Consider the following 20,870-nt stretch of genomic DNA (forward strand, 5'->3'; position numbering starts at 1 on the left):
CAAATAAATAAATAAAATCTTTAAAAAAAAAAATAAAAAAAAATAAAAAGATTTTATTTATTTATTTGACAGAGAGAGATCACAGTAGACAGAGGCAGGCAGAGAGAGAGAGAGGGAAGCAGGCTCCCTGCTGAGCAGGGAGCCCGATGCTGGACTCGATCCCAGGACCCTGAGATCATGACCTGAGCCGAAGGCAGCGGCTTAACCCACTGAGCCACCCAGGTGCCCCTATATCTTTATTATAGCTCATCCTGGATAATTACGATACATTCCTAACTTTTTGTGCCACTTCCAGGCTTTCCCAGTCCAAGGACAACCTTAATCAGATTACTCCCCTGCTCAAAATTTTCAGTAGCTCCCGTAGCCTATAAATATAAATTTCTCGATTTGGTATTTAAGAGCCTTTGCAGAAAGGCCCCTGGGTGGCTTAGTCAGTTAAGCATCTGCCTTCAGATCAGGTCATGATCCCGGGGTCCTGGGATGGAGTCTGGTTCGCTCTCTCCCTGGTGCTCCTCTCCAAACCCACTTGTGCTGTCTCTCTCTCTCTCTCTCATAAATAAAAAAAATATATTTAAAAAAAAAGGAGTTTCTGAAAACTGACACCAGCCTCTCTGTATAATGTATTAATTCTCTTTGCATATGCAAACCTTTCAAGAAAAATAGATAACTTGCTGTTCCCTGAATATACACATCATCCCATTTCTGTCTTTAACAAATCGTTACCCACCAATTTTACCTTGTTAAAATTCATTTCACTTATAAAGTATGGCTTGGAAGTCATACTTTGGCTTCAGTCCCCTCTGTAAAACAAAAATGTTATCTTTTTCTGTTTTGAATTTTGAACCTTTATGTAATTGTCTTAATTTCTGCCACTTCCCTCATTATCTGTTTCTCAAAGACAGAGCCTGTGTCTTACTCATTTTTATATTTCCTGCAACACTGAACATAGGATATAATAGACTCTCAAATCTTTCTTGATATAATGAAACTGAATTAGGTTAGATTTCAGACATCAGAAAATAATAAGAGGCCACAAAAATAATTTTATGTGACTGCATATCAGGTTTTTCTGCTATCTTTGACACAGTAGGTACCTATATGGAGTAATGTCTGCCTAGTGTCCATTTGTGGCATAAGTACATGATATGGGGCCACGAGTGATATTACAATTCTGCAACAGATGATCTGTAATTAGAATTTAGTTCAGAGGACATCTATCCAGGAAGCCTTCCTCAAGTGCTAAGGTCTGGGTTAGACCCCCTCCTTTGTGCCTCCATGGCACTGTCCTATCCCATACTGTACTCATGTGTACATGTCCTATTTCCCACCAGACTGAGTGACTTAAGGCCTGGAACCACATTTTATTCATCCCTATGTCTCCAACAACTAGCAGAGTATCTGGTGCATAATAAGTGTTAGATGTTGAAGGTATGAATGAGGAATAGAGTCCCACCAGGTGTTAATGACTTCCATGACCAGGGAAGAAGTTTCAGGAGCCTTCCCTGTTTTATAATTAGGACTTTTTATTTCTGTTTTCTTCTTTGCTATTAAGAATCAAACATTTCTACATCAGCTGGCAAGCATCACCACTAACAAATGAAGTCTAGGTATCCAGAGCAATGGAGTCAAAGGTCGTAAGATCTATTATCTCTCATTGTTAGCTTTTTTGTTGGGAGTTCCAGGATTTTAACTTTCTCTCTTGAAATGATGTGAAAAGGACAATTGTTTCCATAAAACAGAGGTTACAGAGTTGTTTCATTTGACTTACATGGTGCTTTTAAAAAGTGTTCACTAGGTATTTCAAGAGATTTCAAAATTCTAAGAGTTCTTATTTCTGACTTTGAGGGGAAGAAAATGGAGGCTTCAGCCCTCCCGGATTACACCACGGTGTGCTGAGTAATGGCTGCTACCTTTAAGACAAGATGTGGTCACTCCAGTTTACTCCAAAACTTACCTTATTTGGGTCTATATTTAATTAACCAGTCCTTTTTCAGACTTGTTTTATTAATCATTGATTTCTGTAATTAGTTTTAGATATTCAAATCATAAACTTTTGGGCAATGATCATACATACTTCCTTACACACTGAGTTTTTTTAGACATGCTTCACAAGTACTTATTAATTTAATATTCTCCAACTATTCTGACCTTTTGTATAATCCCTCCTTCACAACTGAAATAAAATTTATAAACAGAAATTAGCTAGCTATATAAGAGTTTTCCTGTATTTAAAAACATAATTTTTGTTGATGGTTTGTAGGTCTAAATAAACAAGATGAAAAGCAGTTACAAGAACTTGCATTGGAAGAGAGGGAAACTATCGCTCAAAAAATCCATGTGTTATACAGTGAGGTATGTTTTAGGAGGTAAACTGCTCAATCGTGTTACTATAAAAGAATACTGTTTTACGAGGCTATACTTTGGTGTTCAAAGTCCTTTCCAAACACCAGTTTATTAAACCTTTGTTAATGGTGAATGAGTTAGCCGGGTTTAGTACTGTAATTTGCTACAGAATGAGGTTGAACCGACTGGGATGACAGAAAATAAAACATCATCTCCCCCCTCACCTCCACGAGGAATTATGTTCCAAAGCTGTTAACTTGCCAGCCAAGGCGGCAGATGCTGGTAAAGAAATTTAGTTCACCTAAAGAATCACCTAACAAGAGGAAGAATTTAGTTTTTAAGCCTTAGAAAAGGGGAGTGGTACATAGTGATTGTGTTAATTAAGGATCGAAAATTGCTTTCTGTATAGAGTGGAGTGAATCCAAAGGTACAGACACAGTTGGTTCATACCAAGTCTTTAGCTCCTTGTAGTTCAATGGATGATTTGTCTAAAAGGCAGTGAAAACCACAGGGCTGTATAGCATCTGTAGTTTCTTCCCTTCTGTCCTGTTTGCCCTTGTCCTGCCTTCGGGCCCCCTACTCTGGGACTCCATACAGGGGCTCGTTGAGAGGAATGAGGTAGAGGTATCAGTTACTGTTATCACTGATATAACCAGCAAGTCAAAGGCAGAAAGACTGTCGCTCTTGGTCTGATATTCCCTCTCACAGATTACCATTTCTAACAGAGATAGAGTATTTCAAAAATTGGCAGTAGGGGGAGTCATGGCCGGTAGGTAGTTTGATTTGAAAAACGTTTCACTAATAAATAAAAAATAAAATTGCCTCCCTTTTCTTCTTTAGAAGGAAGCTAGTTACTTTATTAGGAAGCCCCTTGTTTTTTTGTCACAACTCAGAAACCATTTCAGCCTTATCCTGGGAGTCCTCAATATATTCTTTAAGCAGAACAGCTCTACTGAGAACAGAGGGCACGACCTGGGGCCAACTGTCATCTGTGGCAGGAGAAAATACGCAGTCATATGTGAAGAGGCCTCATTTTCTCCAAGTGAAGACTTTTCAAAGCTTCACATCGTCATTTCATTAGATGAAAGAAGCTGCTGTTTAGAGCTAATAAGAGGCAAAATCTGAAAAAAATTGAATGGAACGCTCTGGACTTTGATCTAAACTTGGGCATTTTAGAAAATTAAGATAATCTGATAGCATTGTGGAGAATACCCTGACAAGTAACTCCATTGTTAGCATGAATTGATCACTTATTTTAGTTCTAATGCAGTCTACTTATTGTAGCATTTAATGACTAGATCTCATTGGGATACTATATAATTTTGTTAATCACTGACTTTTTTTTAATGTTTGGAGGTCTTTTGTCTAAAATCAAGCAATAGTATAATCATGGAAAATATACATACAAATGCTGATCTTTTTTTCCTTTTTCAGCTTTTCCAGAGTCTGGTGCCAAAGGAGAAATATGACAAAAATGATGTTATTTTAGAGGTGACATCTGGAAGAACTACTGGAGGTCAGTTAAATAATTTTATCTTAAATGATCTAAAAAAACACTTAAATTTTACCTTGGTTTGATACTGTATAACTTTAACAGTCCAGTAGTTATGTTTCACTGTGGAAGCAGTTACTCCTTATTTTCCAGGGGGCCTGTACCTAAGAAGGGCTTTCTTTAAAACAATCTGTGCTGACTGAATATTTTTTGTATTTTTTTAGGTGATATCTGCCAACAGTTTACTCGGGAAATATTTGATATGTACCAGAATTATTCAAGCTATAAAAACTGGAAATTTGAACTCCTGAATTATACACCAGCTGATTATGGTAGGAATATTTGAGGGTTTAGCCCATAGATGATGCTGAGAATTATTTTATCTCTGATCTTGATTAGAACTATGTTGTCCTATTTTTTTAAAAGATTCTATTTATCTGTTTTTGCAAGAGAGAGAGCACACATGAGTTGGGGGCGGGCAGAGGGAGAAGCAAACTCCCCGCTGAGCAGGCAGCCCAATGTGGGACGCAATCCCAGGAACTTGGTATCATGATATGAGCTGAAACCAAGAGTAGGACACTAAAGTGAGTCACCTACGCACCTGAAGTCCTTAAACTTCTAAATACTCAGTTATGTTAAATCAGAACATCTGATAGTATCTTTGTTCCTTATTCTTTTAAGCCATATGAAAGTTTGTTTCTTCTTGCTTATACATTGAAACCCAATAATAAAGTAGGGAAAGGGGATTAAAGTAAGTTAAACAATAGAGAAAAATGAAAGCTACTATCTAGAATAAGTAAGTTGTGCTTGGTACAGGCTTTATTTTATTAGTCCCCCTGCAGGGGGAGCAGCAGGCAGAGGGAGAGGAAGAAGCAGGCTCCCCACTGAGCAGAGAGCCTGATGTAGGACTTGATCCCCGGACCCTGAGATTACAACCTGAGCCAAAGGCAGATGCTTAACCAATCGAGCCATCCAGGCATCCCTTGGTACAGGTTTTAAATACGGTCACTGGTCAAGGAGAGGGAATTGAGAGAAGAGGGAAGAAAAAACCAGAGCAACCACATGGTGGTGGGAGAGATCTTGGTGTGTATAGGGCAATGTTAGGAAGCCAGTCTACCCAGAGCATATCTGTGACAGGAAGACATAGTAAAAGGTGAAAGATACATATGATCAGAAGAGAAACGAGAGTATGTGATGGGAAGACATAGGAAATGAGTTCCAGGGGGTATAGTTTGAACAGCCTTAAAAGCAGAACAGGCCTTGATTGTTAGAGAGTAACGACCTATTGAAGATTTTATCAGTAAGCGTATGATCTGGGGGCACCTGGTTGCTGCCGTCCATTAAGCCTCCAGCTCTTGGTTTCAGCTCAGGTCATGACCTCCGGGTTGTGAGCTGGAGCTCCATGTCCAGCTCTGTGCTCAGTGTGGAGTTCGCTTCAGACTCTCCCTCTGCTTTCCTACGCCCTGCTCCCTTGCTCTCTCTCAAATAAATAAGTTAATTAATTTTTTAAAAAGGCACATTATTTGGTAAATACATATCTTAGGGAGATTATTGGATAGCATTGTGCGGGATGGACCAAGAGGTTCGATTTAAGGCGAAGTGCAGAGCGGTTGCTAGAGCAATCCAGGTGTGACTAAGACTTAGACCTGGCATAGACCTTGGCAGACCTTCACAGGAAGAGCAGACGAAAGACGGGCCCGCGCTTGCTCCTGTGTCCTGCATACAGTGTAGGTGATCTGATCCTCACGGCCCTATGAGATAGGTAGTATCAGTCCCATTTTACAAATGAGGAGCTGGGTTTAGAGAATAAGTGACTGATCCAAGACCACACAGTACGTAATGGCAGTCCCGAGATTGAACTTAGGTTTGTCAGATCCAGTACCACACTACATCCTAGTAGTCTGTTCTAACGCAAACAAGATGAGCCATGGGGATCCTGATCTTCCTAGCCAGAAAGACTGTGATATTCTTTCAAGTTGGAGAGAGAGCCCATACGGGAAGAAAAAATGATAAGTTGTTTTTGAATGACTAACTCTGTGGTTATTGTGAACACCCATTTAGAAATATCCAGTAAAGGCTGAAGTTGTGTCAGCAGAGCTTTGGTGAGAGAACAGAATGAAGGAGAGAGATTCAGTAGCCCTTACCCAAAGATGGTATCTGACACTGAGAGATTATGTGAGGGAGAGGCTAGGGAGAAGGAATATTCAGGGCGCCAAAACCTACATTGTAGGTTACCTACATGTAATTACCTACATGTAATGGCCACATTGAGAAAGATTGACTCTTGGCAAAAGAAAGAGAGGAGTGAGATAAGCAGGAAAAGGATGAGTAAGGTATAATATTATGGAAGCTAGAGATGAGAGAGTTTCAACTTTCAGGAAGCTTTCAGGAACAGCAGCATTTTGGGACATCTGGCTGGCCCAGCTGGTGGAGAATGTGTCTCTTCATCTTGGGGTTGTAGGTTTGAGCCCCACTTTGGGTGTGGAGCTTACTTAAAAAAAAAAAAAGTCTTTAGAAGTACAGCATTATGAAAGAGAGAATGGTGGCAAATGTCAGCAGTGACCTCTCTCAGATATTTTGAATCCAGCTTTTAAGAATGAAGGATGAGCTCAGTAATAACAGGAAGAGTTTCTGGTTCCAGGGATGCAGAGCAGCCTGAACAATCCCTAGACAGTGGTTGGGAAACCTTTCTTTTAGATAGACTGGCCTAGTGGCAAAATAAAATAAAGGCACTTTAAGAAGTAAAAAGAGCAGGAGACACACCAGATGGCTGGGTTGGTTGAGCATCCGATTCTCAGTCTCAGCTCAGGTCTTGATCTCAGGGTTGGGAGTTCAGGCCCTGCATTGGGCTATACAAACTATACAAACTGGAGTCTACTTAAAAAATAAAAAAAACCTTTTTTAATAAAAAAAAAAATTTTAAAGGACTATTTTTTTTAAAGAAGGGAAACTTTAAATATTTTACTCTAAAGACTAGGAGGGACACCTGGATGGCTGGGTTAGTTTAGCATCTGCCTTTGGCTCACGCCCTGAGCTCAGGACATGATCCCTGGGTCCTGGGATTGAGTCCCGTATCTGGTCCCTGCTCATCGGGGAGCCTGCTTCTCCTTCCACCTGTTGCTCCCCGTATTTGTGCTCATGCTTTCTCTCTCTCTCTCTAATAAATAAAGAAAGAAAGATTGGGAGTAAACCTCTACTCATTAAAAGTAGAAAATAATATATAAAAATTGATCTATTTGTAATCAGGAGAAGAAAAATATGTGAATAGAAGGTCTAACATAGAGAAGAGGTGAAAAACACCTATCTTATAAAATATGCTTACTAAATAATAGGTGTATATATTTTAATGTTTAATTGAAATGGAGAAGAACTCAGATTCATACAGCACTAAAAGCTAAGGTTGAAAAGAAACATACTTTCAGGCAAAAATTCACGCATCAGGTGACTTAGAGCCTTGTAGTTTTGCGGTTGGAGGTACAGATAGGGACAGTATTCAAGTATTCCATGAATAGTCCAAGCTAAATGATTACAGGATGGTTTTTGTGGCAGCAGGGGAGGGCGATAGCTCTGGGTATGTAACGTAGGTCTGACGCTTTGTTATTCTGTGTACCTGGCATCTGACAAATTGAAATCTCTTCCAAGTTAAAGGGATTCTATGAAATGCTCTGGTATCTCTTCCCTCCCAACAGATTGATGTTTATAATTGCATTTTGTTATCTTCTGCTTGCTAGTTAAATTCAGGGAAAGGTACTTCAGGTAACATGATGGTTAGTTCTATGTGTCCAGAAGACGTACTTCTTACCATGAGTGTGAGAAATAAATTTGTAAGGGGAACCCTGGCATCCTTGAAGGGCTCTGTGATGGCTCTTCTCTATGGGACAGACTCAACAGTAGGAGCTCTGGTAACTAAACTGGGAAACCTAAGTGTACTGGAAGTCATTGGATTTTAGGGTGGCAGGGGTCAAGGGTAGCAGTCCACAGCCAAAGGCCAGATGAGTGTAGTTACTGTCACGGATGGCAGAACCAAGGCAGCAATCGGAGTTGTCTGACTTTTGCAGCCTGAGGCATTTGCTAGTTGATTGTGGTGCCCCTAGAAGTAAAAGAGGTAGGAAGACTAGTACATTCTCACTTACCTGTATGAGCAGAAAAGTTTTAGATCAAGTGAACAAAAATGTAACTTTAATCATAAAAATAAGCCATGGCCCCTCAGTCAGTTCTCAGACTTGAGCCAGTGGTTAGGTCCAAACCCCTTGAATAAAGAGGGGGTGGGGTCCCCTTGAGGAAGGACCCCCATATATTGCCAAGTATTTATGCTGTTGACCCTTTTCCCAGCCTCCTCCCAAAAGGGGTCTGTCACCTTTTCCCAGGGTAACTATGCCTTAGAGAAATGGAAATAACCAGACTTTGCGGGGACTACTGGACACTGGCTCTGAACTGATGCTAATTCCGGGAAACCCAGAGCATCTCTATGGCCATCAATTAGAGAAGGAGCTTGTAGAGTCACGTGATGAATAGACTTTTAGCTCAGGTCCTGCTCTCAGTGGGCCCAGCAGGCTCCCAAACCCATCCTGTGGTGTTTTTCCCAGTTCTGGGTACATAATTGGCAGATACACTGAGCAGCTAGCAGAATTCCCATCTTCTTTCCTGACCTGTGGAAGGAGAACTGTTAATGGTGGTAAAGGCCAAGTAGAAGCCACTAGAACTGCCTCTACCTGGGAAAATAGTAAACCAGAAGCAACATTGCCTTTCCAGAGAGGTTGCAGAGATAAATGCCACCATCAGGTACTTGGAAAATGCAGAGTTAGTGATTCCTGCCACATCCCCATTCAGCTTGTTTCTTTGGCCTAGAAAGACAGTAGATGGAGCTCAGTGAATGACAGTGGGTTACTATTAGCTCAGCCAACCGGTGATTCTCATTACAGCTGCTGTACCAGATGTGGTTTTATTGCTTGAGCTATTCATACCTCCTGGCACCCGGTGTGCAGCTGTTGATCTGACAAATGCTTTTTTCCTCCATACCCATCCATGAGGACCACCAAAGGCGTTTTCTCTGAGCCGGCAAGGCCAGCAGTGCACCTCGCTGTCCTCTACCTCAGAGGTCTATCAACTTTCCTGCCCTACATCATAATTTCCATTTACAGGGATCTTGATTGTCATTCTCTCCCACATTGTCTTGAACTGGTCCAGGAGAGCCAATGATACAGTTCCAGTCACTACTGAAACTTACTGACGGTAAATATCAACACTGCTAAGTATGCTGCGAGTGTTTATCTCAGTTATTCCTCACAACAGCCCCTTCGAGGGAGGGAGGTTGAGTTCAGGCTGTGTCATATGCTTACACAGGACTTTAAGTACGACTCACGTGATCTGCAGTATGAATGGCCTCTCATTCAGGTGTGCAGTACTGTTATGCAAACTGTAATTACCATTTACAGAAAAGGAAACTGAGGCATGAACAAATGAAGTAACTTGCCTGAGGACACACAACTAGGAGGAAGAGCTTAAATTTGAACCTAGGCGACCCAAGATTGGCTCTGGTGATCTGTACAGTAAAGCAGCCCTCTCCTTTCAGGTCATATAAATTTAAATATGTGCCCTGGACATGAAGTAGGTAAAGGAGGTGAGGGGAATAATTTTAAAAGTACAGAATGAGGGGTGCCTGGGTGGTTCAGTGGGTTGGGCCTCTGCTTTTGGCTCAGGTCATGGTCTCATGGTCCCAGGGTCCTGGGATCGAGCCCTGTATCGGGCTCCCTGCTCAGTGGGGAGCCTGCTTCCCCCTCTCTGTCTACCTGCCTCTCTGCCTACTTGTGATCTATCTCTCTGTGTCAAATAGATAAATTTTAAAAATCTTTTTTTTTTTTTTTTAAGATTTTATTTATTTATTTGACAGGCAGAGATCACAAGTAGGCAGAGAGGCAGGCAGAGAAAGAGAGGGGGAAGCAAGCTTCCTGCTCAGCAGAGAGCCTGATGCGGGTCTCAATCCCGGGACCCTGGGATCATGACCTGAGCTGAAGACGGGTTTTTGCCCACTGAGCCACTCAGGTGCCCCTAAATAAAATCTTAAAAAAAAAAAAATACAGAATGATTTCGAGGTGGAAAATTTTTATTGTTGTGGCCTCACTCTGTCTCAGTGTTGAGGTATTTTTCAGAATTGACCATCTTGACTATACTGAGTGTGAATGGTAAACATTACATTTTTCCTATCACCTGACCCCTAAATGCTTGTCATCTTCTTTATCTGGTGTTCAAAAAGATAAACATTAACCTGTTTTACCGCTGGAGGACTGGCTATTTTGGACTTACTTTTTTTTTAAGATTTTATTATTTGACAGAGAGGGAGAAAGCACAAGCGGGGATGGGGGGAGGTGTAGAGATAGAGGGAGAATAAGGCTCTACTGAGCAGGGATCCTGGCATGGGGCTCGATCCCAGGACGCTGGGAACTTGACCTGAGCTGAAGGCAGATGCTTAACCAACTGAGCCACCCAGGCACCGCTGTGTGGGACTTACTAAGAGACAGATCAGTCTCTGATAAGGTACCTTCCTTTGGCATTTTGTACAGTAATTTAAAACTATGCCTAATTTTGGGCACCTGGGTGGCTCAGCGGGTTAAGCTGCTGCCTTCGGCTCAGGTCATGATCTCAGGGTCCTGGGATCGAGTCCCGCATCGGGCTCTCTGCTCGGCAGGGAGCCTGCTTCCTCGTCTCTCTCTGCCTGCCTTTCTACCTACTTGTGATGTCTATCTGTCAAATAAATAAAATAAAAAATCTTTAAAAAAAAAAAAACTATGCCTAATTTTTATCCATCATGCTGACTTTATTTTTTTTTTCCTCAAAGATTGATTTATTGAGAGGGAGAGAGAACAAGTGTATGTGAGTGAGAGGCGGGGCAGGGAGAGAGAGAGAGAGAAGCAGACTCCCCGCTGAGCTCAGGGCCAGAGCTCATGATCCATGAGATCATAACCTGAGTAGAAACCAAGAGTCAGACACCCAACTGTCTGAGCCATCCTGGTGCCCCATCATGCTGACTTTAGAAACTGAGTGGGTTAAATCTGATGTTGTAGCACTGAGTCTTCATTAGAAGCATATTAGGAACGTGGCAGCAGCAGTAGTGGCATAGTTAAGGAAATTTGAGTTAAGGATTTTATAAGCAACGAAACTAACTTACAAGTATAAGGGTACAAACTTAACAATATGCAAGAACTCAAGAAACACTTTCCCCATGGTCCCTTTCTGAGGAATCTGTTAGAAAACAGGACTTTAGACAGCTAAAATATGAAGTTTTGGCATAGGGATGGGGTGAGCATCAAATATGTGGCTACCTGTAGAACTAAGTCTGTATGGGTGCATGGGTGGCTTAGGCAGTTAAGTGTCTGACTTTGGCTCAGGTCATGATCCCGGGGTCCTACCATTAAATCCCACATTGGGCTCCTTGCTCAGCAGGGAGTTTCTTTTCCTTCTGCCTCACCCTTCCACCCATGCTTAGGTGCTCTCTCTCTCTCTAATGAACAAACAAAATCTTAAAAAAAAAAAAAAAAAGACCTAGGTCTATTTGAGGAGAAGCAGGGAAGAATACACTATATAACCACTGTAAGATCTGACAGTATTGAGTACACCCATTTGAAAAATGGGGGAAGAACACAAAGAGCATATTCAAAAAAGTTGTAATGTTTTTAGTAATCGTGTTGTGGCAGAACTTGCATTGTTACTCTGAGACTGTTGTATGTGTACTGCGGAATAAAGTAGATGAGTAGTTAGGAGATATTCTAATTGTAGTATCTTCTCTATCGTTGAGAACCAGATTCTTGGTATAGAAGACAGAGTGATAGAGAAGAGGCTGTCATCTTGAATTTACTCTGGAAATATCAGTAGTCAAGAACTCCAAATGGTCTGAGATTTTACCCCACTTGCAAGCTAACAAGTTAGCATGCCACACTTTCATGGGTCAGAGGTGGAGGATGGTTTATTACTCACAGAAACAGTAACCAGAATATCAACATTTTTGTGCTGATTCCATGAGCCCCAGGTCCTACAAGGTTACTTGAAGGCCAGATGATACCTGCCTGTGCAGTAGGTTTCATTATATGAGAGGAATTCCGAGCTAAGTGATCTCAAATTTTTTTTCTTCAAGAAAAATTAAAGAAAGAGAGCACATGAGCCGGGGAAGAGGCAAAAAAAAGAAAAAAAAAAAAAGAAAAAGAAATAAGTATTATTTCTGAAAGGAACCAAGACTTCTTGGGGAGATCACTGATTTCTGGTCTGGGGCAAGAATAGTTCAGGATAATCCTGGAATAATACCGTAATAAGAGGTGTGTCAAAAAGAACTCAGAAATTAACTTGAAGAGGCTCCTGCAGGCCAAAGATGGATACGTTGAACTTTAATCATAATAATTGCAATTGGTTTAAGCATGCTAGATGTGTTCAGATCCTTGAATTCATAATGATATTTTAAAAATAGTCATCTGCAGATGATTAATCCTAACTCATATTGCAAAACACAGATACTGGTAAAATGGGTAAAGGAACAAAATCAAGCATTTATCCTGCCTTTCCTGTATAACTCTAGCACAGGGTAATCAACCAGTAGACAAGGGGAAATGTCCTTTATCAATGTATTTTAGCTACTAAAGCCTGACAAACTACAGAATTAGACTATCACTATTTTATAACCCATGATACATTAAACATCAAAGGCTGCCAAGACCATAAAAAGAAAGAAAACAGTCATTATGTGCCTCCTGTAGTCCTGCCAAGGAGCTCAAGCTGGTGTCTGATCCGGTCTCTGGATCCATCTGCCAAATTGTAGCCAGAACAGAGGGCGGAAGATAGGTGAATTAATTGTACCAAGAGTATGCAGTGGGCAAATGCATTCTGTGGGAAATTTTACAGGTCAACGTCCAGGTTCCTCGGGAGATAAGTTGGAAAGAACAAAAGAAGTAGGTGATGAACATGTATAGATGAAGAGCTTTAAAAGGCATCAGACTAGGGGGCACCTGGTTGACTCTTGATATTGAGGTCATAAGTTAGAGCCCCACACTGGATATAGAGATTACTACACAAAAATAAATAAATAAATTTAAAGAGGACGTGAAACTTTTTTAAATGGACAAGACTAGACTGTAGCACATTTAGGTAATAAAATTGTAGCAGGAATAAGTCAGGTTCATAGTTACTTGTGAGAAAGGAAGGGATTGTAACTGGGAAGGGACACATGAGAGAGCTTTTGGGTGACTGACAAAGTTCTTTTTCTTGATCTTGTGGTCACTAAACCATTTGATTCATGTGATTTTTTTATGTCTGTATTTTATAATAAAAGAGTTATTTTATAATATTTATAATATATAATTTATATTAGAAATATATATAATATCTATATTATATATATTATAATATGATTTATAATATAATATTTATAATAAAAGTTATTTTATAATAAAAGAGTTTTTAAAAAATATATGTCCAATAAGAAACTAGCTTAGGCATTAAGATTTGGTGGGGGGAGGAGCTTATTGTCACACCACAGATGAGCAAGAGCTAAATTTCAATAGACTCTTGAGAACTTGGGAGGACCTATAGAGTTTTCCATCATTATTAAATTGTTATGTTTTTGAGCGTTCTTATATATAGATACCATATCAGCCTAAGGTTGCAGAGGGCAGTTCAATGCAGAAAATGTCCCAGTATTTTTTTTCTAGTAATACTTTTATTAAAAAAACTTGGCTGATTATAGAAAATTTAGAAACAAAGTATAAAAAGTAAAACAAAAAAATATATTGTTGTTCTGTTACCCAGAGGTAAGCATAAATAATGTTTTGGTATATTTCCTTTTCTATATGACTACATTGACATTGGGAAAATATCATTTTGTACCTATTTTATGTTCTCGTCTTTGGCTCTGTACTTGCATTCAGGCCTGAGTTTAAAGGTATTTAAGATCCAGATCCCTTTCATTTTTGGATTTTCTGTTCCTAGGTGGGCTGCATCACGCAGCTGCCCGAATTTCTGGTGAGAGTGTCTACAAGCATCTGAAGTATGAAGGTGGCATTCACCGAGTTCAGCGAATCCCTGAGGTGGGCCTGTCGTCAAGGATGCAGCGCATTCACACAGGAACCATGTCTGTTATCATCCTCCCTCAGCCAGATGAGGTAACTTCTTGCACACGTTGAAAACTTACTCTCAAGTAGTAGGTATTGTGCTGAGGAAGCTTAACTTCTAGCAAACTGATTTTTGGGGTTTCACATTGAACTTTGCAGTCTCTACTGGGAAATCCTTAACTCTTCCCCACGTAAAGTTGCCCTTCTTACGCCTGACCAAGATATTTTGTTTTCTTTAATTAGAAGCCGGTTCTCTTCATAAAATAGAATTCACAAACCTTTTCAGATCTTCTTGCTTAAGTATTATCTTAAGAAAAATATGATTTCGGGCACCTGGGTGGCTCAGTGGGTTAAGCCGCTGCCTTCGGCTCAGGTCATGATCTCAGGGTCCTGGGATCGAGTCCCATATCAGGCTCTCTGCTCAGCAGGGAGCCTGCTTCCTTCTCTCACTCTCTGTCTGCCTCTCTGCCTACTTGTGATCTCTGTCTGTCAAATAAATAAAAATCTTTAAAAAAAAATATATGATTTCCACAGGTAATATGTTGAAATCAGTGCTAGAATATCTGTATGGGGTCAGTGTCTTATTGAAGCCAGCCATATTGCCTCTATCTTTTTTCCTAACTTTTTAAAATTTAATTTTAAACATACATAAAATTGGAAAAATACCACTCTAAAAACTTATATAACCTTCACTTGGAGTCAACACCTGTTTATATTTTGCCACATTTGCTAGATTCCTATATGTGTGTGTATGTATACTTTTTAAAAAATAACTATGAATAATATAGCAATCACTGTGAGACTTCATCCCTCAAATCTTCAACTTAACATCTCCTAAGAATAGGACATGTTCTTAGGATAAGATGAACGGATGAAGTTGTGCATATACTCAATGGAATATTATTCAGCCATCAAAAAGAATGAAATCTTGCCATTTGTAGCAACGTGAATGGAGCTAGAGGGAATTATGATAAGTGAAATATGTCAGTCAGAGAAAGACAAATACCATGTGATTTCACTTATATGTGGAATTTAAGAAACAAAACATAAACATAGGAAGAAAGAAAGAGAGGGCAAACTGTAAAAGAGGCTATAGAGAACCAAACTGAGGGTTGTTGGAGGGGAAGTAGGTGGGCTACTTAGCGTGGGCTAAGTGGGTGATGAGCACTAGGGAGGGCACTTTTGTGATGAGCACTGGGTAACATATGTAAGTGATGAGTCCCAAAATTCTGAAACTAATACTACACTGTATGTTAACTGGAACTTAAAAATTTAAGAAATAAATAAATAAGTAAATTGGGTAAAATAGCTCAACCCCATAATTTTTCTTTTTTGGGGTGGGGGAAAGACAGAGGGAGAGAGAGAATCTTAAGCCGGTTCTATGCCCAGCACAGAACCCAACTCGAGGCTCAATCTCACGTTGCTGAGATCATGACCTGAGCCAAAATGAGGAGTTGGACACTTAACCAGCTAAGCCACCCAGGCGTCCCAACCCCATAATTCTTCTGTAGGGATTAAATGAGACACTAAGGATTATCCACTTGTCCCCAGGAACCAATAGATTGGAGACCTTTGTATAACATCAATAATAAAATTGGATCAGTTATTAGAAAAATACTATTAGCTATGAAAATCAAACACAAGTCTGTAATATTTCTATGAAAAACTCCTATGCATGTCTCCTCACAGAATAGTTCTTTACTATAAATGTGTCAAGTTTTTTCTCTCACCAGGCAATTTCTTCAATTCTGTGTGGACACCAAGTTAGGTATCCTACAAGTCAGTTCAGTTCTGACAGCGTCTACTGGGGAATAGCTAAGAGTTCAGCCTCACAACACTTTCTTCCCTCCTACTTCAGAGGCTAGTCACAAGTCCAGCTTGTCACCTGTGCTTTCCTCCAAGTCACTATGAATTGAGAGGTTTCCACAACCTCTTCTTTGGGTTCAGTAATTTACTAGAGTGGCTTATAGAACTCAGACTTCCCACTGAGCATGGAGCCCTGTGTGGGGTTCACTCCCATGACCTTGAGATCATGACCTGAGCCAAAATCAAGAGTCGGACACTCAGCTGACAGAGCCATCCAATGCCCTCAACTTTTTTTTTTTTTTTAATGCTGTTATTTTTTTGAAGAGTCTGGAGCCTTCGTCTTGTAGGGTGTCCCACATTCTGGATCTGTTTGATTCCTCTTGGTCCTCGTCAACTTGTCCTTTTATCCCATTGCATTCAGGTCACAGGTTTTGAGCAGGAATACTTTACAGGTGTATATTCATGTTGCGTCTTATCAGAAGGCACATAATCTGAAATTGTCCGATTTTCAGTGAAGATGACCACAAAATCAGCTCCATTGTAAAAGTGTATTTTTTTCTCTTTGCAGTTACTGAGTAATGCCTGCGATACATAATAGCCTGTTTCCAACTTTTCTTCCACAATCGTAACATCCATTAGTGATCTTTTTTGCCTGAATCAGTTATTTCATTTGGGGTGGAAGATGGCGATTTTGTAACTCTGTCATTTCTTCTATATTTGTTACCTGGCATTCTTTTCTGTCAACAACTTTCCTCCCTACTACCTTCTCTCCTTCCTTCTTGCTTGCTTTCTCTTATTTTACTTCATCATAAACTCAGTATTATTTCATCTGTTGACTTCATTGTAGACTTACATATTTGTTTTTTAAATTGTGTGAGTTATAATTACTATGGCTTTTGATGTTCAAACTTGTCCCTGATTTGGCCAGTAGTAGCCTTTTTAGGGGAGTCCCTTTTGCAGTGACCCCATCAATTTTTAAGCATACCCTTGCTTTCTGGTATAATTAGATATCCTAAGCCCACCTTCTGCCTTTCTGCCCTCAGACTTGGGAGTCAGATCTCATTTTTTTGGTGAGAAATGTACCCAGAAATCAAGGTCTAGGTACTAGGTATGCTCATTATTACTAAAGTCTGCTTATGTTTAGATTTCACAGTGGACAGAGCTAGGAGATACATAGGAGTTTAACACCAGTTCAAGTTATTATTACCAACTCAAATTTAACATTACAGGGAGTTTTCCCCCCTCACCATCTTGTATTTATATCTCTTCCCACTTAGAGTAAAAAGTTTTATTTCTTAATCACTTAATGTGTTTACTTTTTTCCTTATTATATAGCATATATAAAAACTTAAAAAATTACTTTGTAAACTACTGAGCAATGTTTAAGATTTCTGTCCTTAGAATATAGTCCACCAAGGGGCGCCTGGGTGGCTCAGTGGGTTAAGCCGCTGCCTTCGGCTCAGGTCATGATCTCAGGGTCCTGGGATCGAGTCCCGCATCGGGCTCTCTGCTCAGCGGGGAGCCTGCTTCCTCCTCTCTCTCTCTCTCTCTGCCTGCCTCTCCATCTACTTGTGATTTCTCTCTGTCAAATAAATAAATAAAATCTTAAAAAAAAAAAAGAATATAGTCCACCAAGAAAGCATAGTCAGAACGCAGTGTTCAAAGACCAACAGAAATAATGTGTTTCTGTTTGGTTATGATATCATTATGGTAATTATTTTGAATATTAGGATTTGATTTTTCCTTCCTCTTTTATCTAATTTAATTTTTGTTGTATGGAAGCGTTTATGTCTCTCAGAAATCAAAACTATTAAGTTGTCTTTTTTTTTAAAAGATTTTTTTTTTTTTAATTTATTTGACAGAGATCACAAGTAGGCAGAGGGGCAGGCAGATGGGGGCGGTGGGCGGGGGGGGAAGCAGGCTCCCCGCTGAGCAGAGCACCTGATGCGGGGCTCAATCCCAGGACCCTGAGATCATGACCTGAGCCAAAGGCAGAGGCTTTAACCCACTGAGCCACCCAGGTGCCCCTTAAGTTGTCTTTCTTAACTCCTTATTCCTTCCACTGTTCTCACCCATCCCTTATTCTTTTCATATTCTTGGAAATTAAATCCATGTGGTAGAGTTTGCTTTTCATAAAAGAGCAAAGTCTTATTCTCTTAATTGACATTTAAAATTCTTTGTATATTATTAAGTCACTGGCTCTTTGTTCAGAATTTCCCAACAGTCATTAGGTAGTTTCTGTAACACTTGGGAGAATATGACATATAATATATTTGCCATATAACTACTTAATATACTGTAACCACAAAAAATGGGAAATTGTTGTTCATCTCTTTAGTGTTTATTGAAATTTTAAGGTAGTCTTAAATACTGGCATATTTTTAAAAAGCTGAATACTTTTTTTTCCCCACAGTAGAGTATTAATTTTAGAGGAAACAAAAGAATAACCACGCTGTATAGTAGATTGTAAAATTGACCCCATTACTACTGTGCTTTACAAAGAGTCACACTTGCTGTCATTCGTACAAATGAATGGTAAATGTGAAATAAGATGTTAGTTCTCTCATGAAAAACAGCATATTTTGTACTGTTTGTGTGTGTGTGTGTGTGTGTGTGTGTGTAACAAATAGGGGCTTAAAACAATAAAAATTTATTGTCTAACAGTTCTAGAGGCCAGGAGTGTAAACTCAAGGTATCTCCAGGGCTGTGCTCCCTCCAAAGCTTCTGGGTGGGGGAGGGATGCTCCCTTGCCTCCCCCAGTTTCTGGTATCTCCAGGTGGCCATTGGCTTGAAGCTGTATAACTCTGAATGCACATGTTCCTCTCATCCTTTCTCCTTACCTGTCTGAGGGCACTTCTCATTGGATTTAGGATGTGTCTGAATAACCCAGGATGATCTCATTTGAACTCAATTACAACCCTTTTCCAAGTAAGGGTCTAGTGTTAGAATGTGAACGTATCTTTTTGGATGCCTCCATTCAGTCCACTAATCACTGCACACACACAGTTGGTTCTCATTGTTCACGGTGGTTATGTTCTGTAAAGTCTCAGCAAATGCTGATTTAGCAAATACTGAACCATCATTTCCCCTAGGGAAAATTGTGTGTGTGTGTGTGCACGCGCACGTGTGTGCACATGCAGGTGTACATATGTTTATATACCTATATATAGATTTCTATATCTATGAGTCTGCGTTGATTATAATCTTAAAAGTTACCCATCCAAATAAATACATAAATGAAATTTTTTTGAAAGATTTCATTTATTTATTGAACAGAGAGAGAGATCACAAGTAGGCAGAGAGGCAGGCAGAGAGAGAGGGGGAAGCAGGCTCCCCGCTGAGCAGAGAGCCCGATGTGGGGCTCCATCCCAGGACCCTGGGATCATGACCTGAGCCGAAGGCAAAGGCTTAACCCACTGAGCCACCCAGGTGCCCCAATACATAAATGAAATTTTAAAACCGAGGAAAGTAACCCACCTGGTTACTTAGAATAGATTCTATTTTCTTTATTTTAGAAAGAGAAAATGAGGTTCAGAAGTGTTAGGTGACTTGCCTGAGGCCACTACCAGATAGATGCCAGAATTGGGTTTCATACCCTGTCCAACTGACCCGAGAGCCAGAGCTTCTTGTATTATCTTCTCTGCCCCCTCCTGTCTTCATTCTCTGGCCAGACTGAAAAAAGAAAGCAAACTGTCACTTTGTTGGGCATCAGTTGGGCATGTGCCTGTATAGGACAGCTTGGATTTTTTGCTGCCCTGCACAAGTTCTCTGGCAACTTTGAAAATGCTGTAGTAATTGATTTGGGGGAACAAATGAAGAAGGTGAATTTGCAAGTACAGAATCAGGGAATAATGAAGATCATAGTTACATACACACATATGTACATACATATATTTGTATGTATGTATATAGGGAGAGAGAGTATGTTTTCTATCCTCTGGCTTTGTGGGATGATGGATGCTGAAACTTGAAAGTTTGCATAAACTCAGTGATCTCATGGCATCAAAAGTCAGTGTCAAATATAGGGAATTTATGGTTCTTTCATTGTTATACGCTATTTTTTAGTCTAATGGCTGTGACTTAGAACAACAACATAGTTTATTTGAAGAATCTTGAGATAAATTTAGTATTAAAGTATTTGTTGGTACGCCTGGGTGGTTCAGTTAAGTGTCTGCCTTTGGCTCAGGTCATGATCTTGACCTGGGATCGAACCCCACATTGGGTCCCCTGCTTGGCAGGGGGTCTGCTTCTCCCTCTACCTGCTGCACCCCTGCTTGTATGCCATCTCTCTCTCTCTCTCTGACAAATAAATTTTAAAAATCTTTTAAAAAAAGCTAAGTGTTTGTTGAGTGTAGAATTGACTTCCATATTCCCTTTTGTTCTAGGTAGATGTGAAGGTGGACCCGAAGGATTTGCGGATAGATACATTTCGAGCCAAAGGAGCAGGAGGACAGCATGTTAATACAACAGATAGTGCTGTCAGACTTGTCCATATCCCCACAGGTAATCAAGTCTGTTTGCTTTTGTACTTTTGATCTGTTTTTATGTCTTACAAAACTACTCAACATTGAGAAGAAAATAGTTTTGTGTTAGCGTCTTATTTCTTGCACAAACCCTTTAAAGGTGACACTGGGTCATGGGTTTTAGGTCCCCAGTGTTCATATCCCACTTCTGTTTGGAAAAGGCACCTCTTGTAAAGGATGCAGACACTGAGTGTTCCTATTCCAAGAAGCTGCCCAGGTGTACCAGATGGCGATAAGCAACCAGAGGTGTCCAGCCTAAAAAAACCCACAAAAGTGGTCCTGGACATGCCCCTGCAATGGAGCTTTTGTTATCCTCCTGTTCTAGACTGACCACTACCTCCACTGGTCTTTGTTGCCTTAATGCTGTTATTTTGAATATTGGTAATTTTGGTATACTGTGAAGTAGTTTTGCAGCCCTTACTGTGATTTAAAATATTTCTGTCATTTTTCACTTCTGTCCACTTCTATCACTTTACTTCCTTCAATTTCAAGCTTTTAAAATTTCCTTTTTAAAATTAATTTTTATGTTAGATGTTAAATGGTTTTAAAGGCCACTGGGAAAATCCTTTAACAAAAACCAGCAGCTCCCAACATGTCTTTTTTCTCCCCCTCCCT

At 40.1% G+C, this 20,870-nt stretch overlaps 1 protein-coding gene across 3 annotated transcripts in view; it reads left to right on the plus strand.

The window, feature by feature from the left end:
* Positions 1 to 20,870, plus strand: part of MTRF1 (mitochondrial translation release factor 1) — a 57,063-nt gene that overhangs the window by 12,490 nt on the left and 23,703 nt on the right. For all 3 annotated transcript variants that reach the window (XM_059378256.1, XM_059378257.1, XM_059378258.1), the window contains exons 3-7: positions 2,261 to 2,352; positions 3,778 to 3,859; positions 4,060 to 4,167; positions 13,805 to 13,977; positions 20,118 to 20,235. In XM_059378256.1, the coding sequence (XP_059234239.1) occupies positions 2,261 to 2,352; positions 3,778 to 3,859; positions 4,060 to 4,167; positions 13,805 to 13,977; positions 20,118 to 20,235 (573 nt within the window). The remainder of the gene's footprint in view (positions 1 to 2,260; positions 2,353 to 3,777; positions 3,860 to 4,059; positions 4,168 to 13,804; positions 13,978 to 20,117; positions 20,236 to 20,870) is intronic.

This window comes from Mustela nigripes, chromosome 15, assembly GCF_022355385.1.
Source record: "Mustela nigripes isolate SB6536 chromosome 15, MUSNIG.SB6536, whole genome shotgun sequence".
NCBI classification, from domain to species: Eukaryota; Metazoa; Chordata; class Mammalia; order Carnivora; family Mustelidae; genus Mustela; species Mustela nigripes.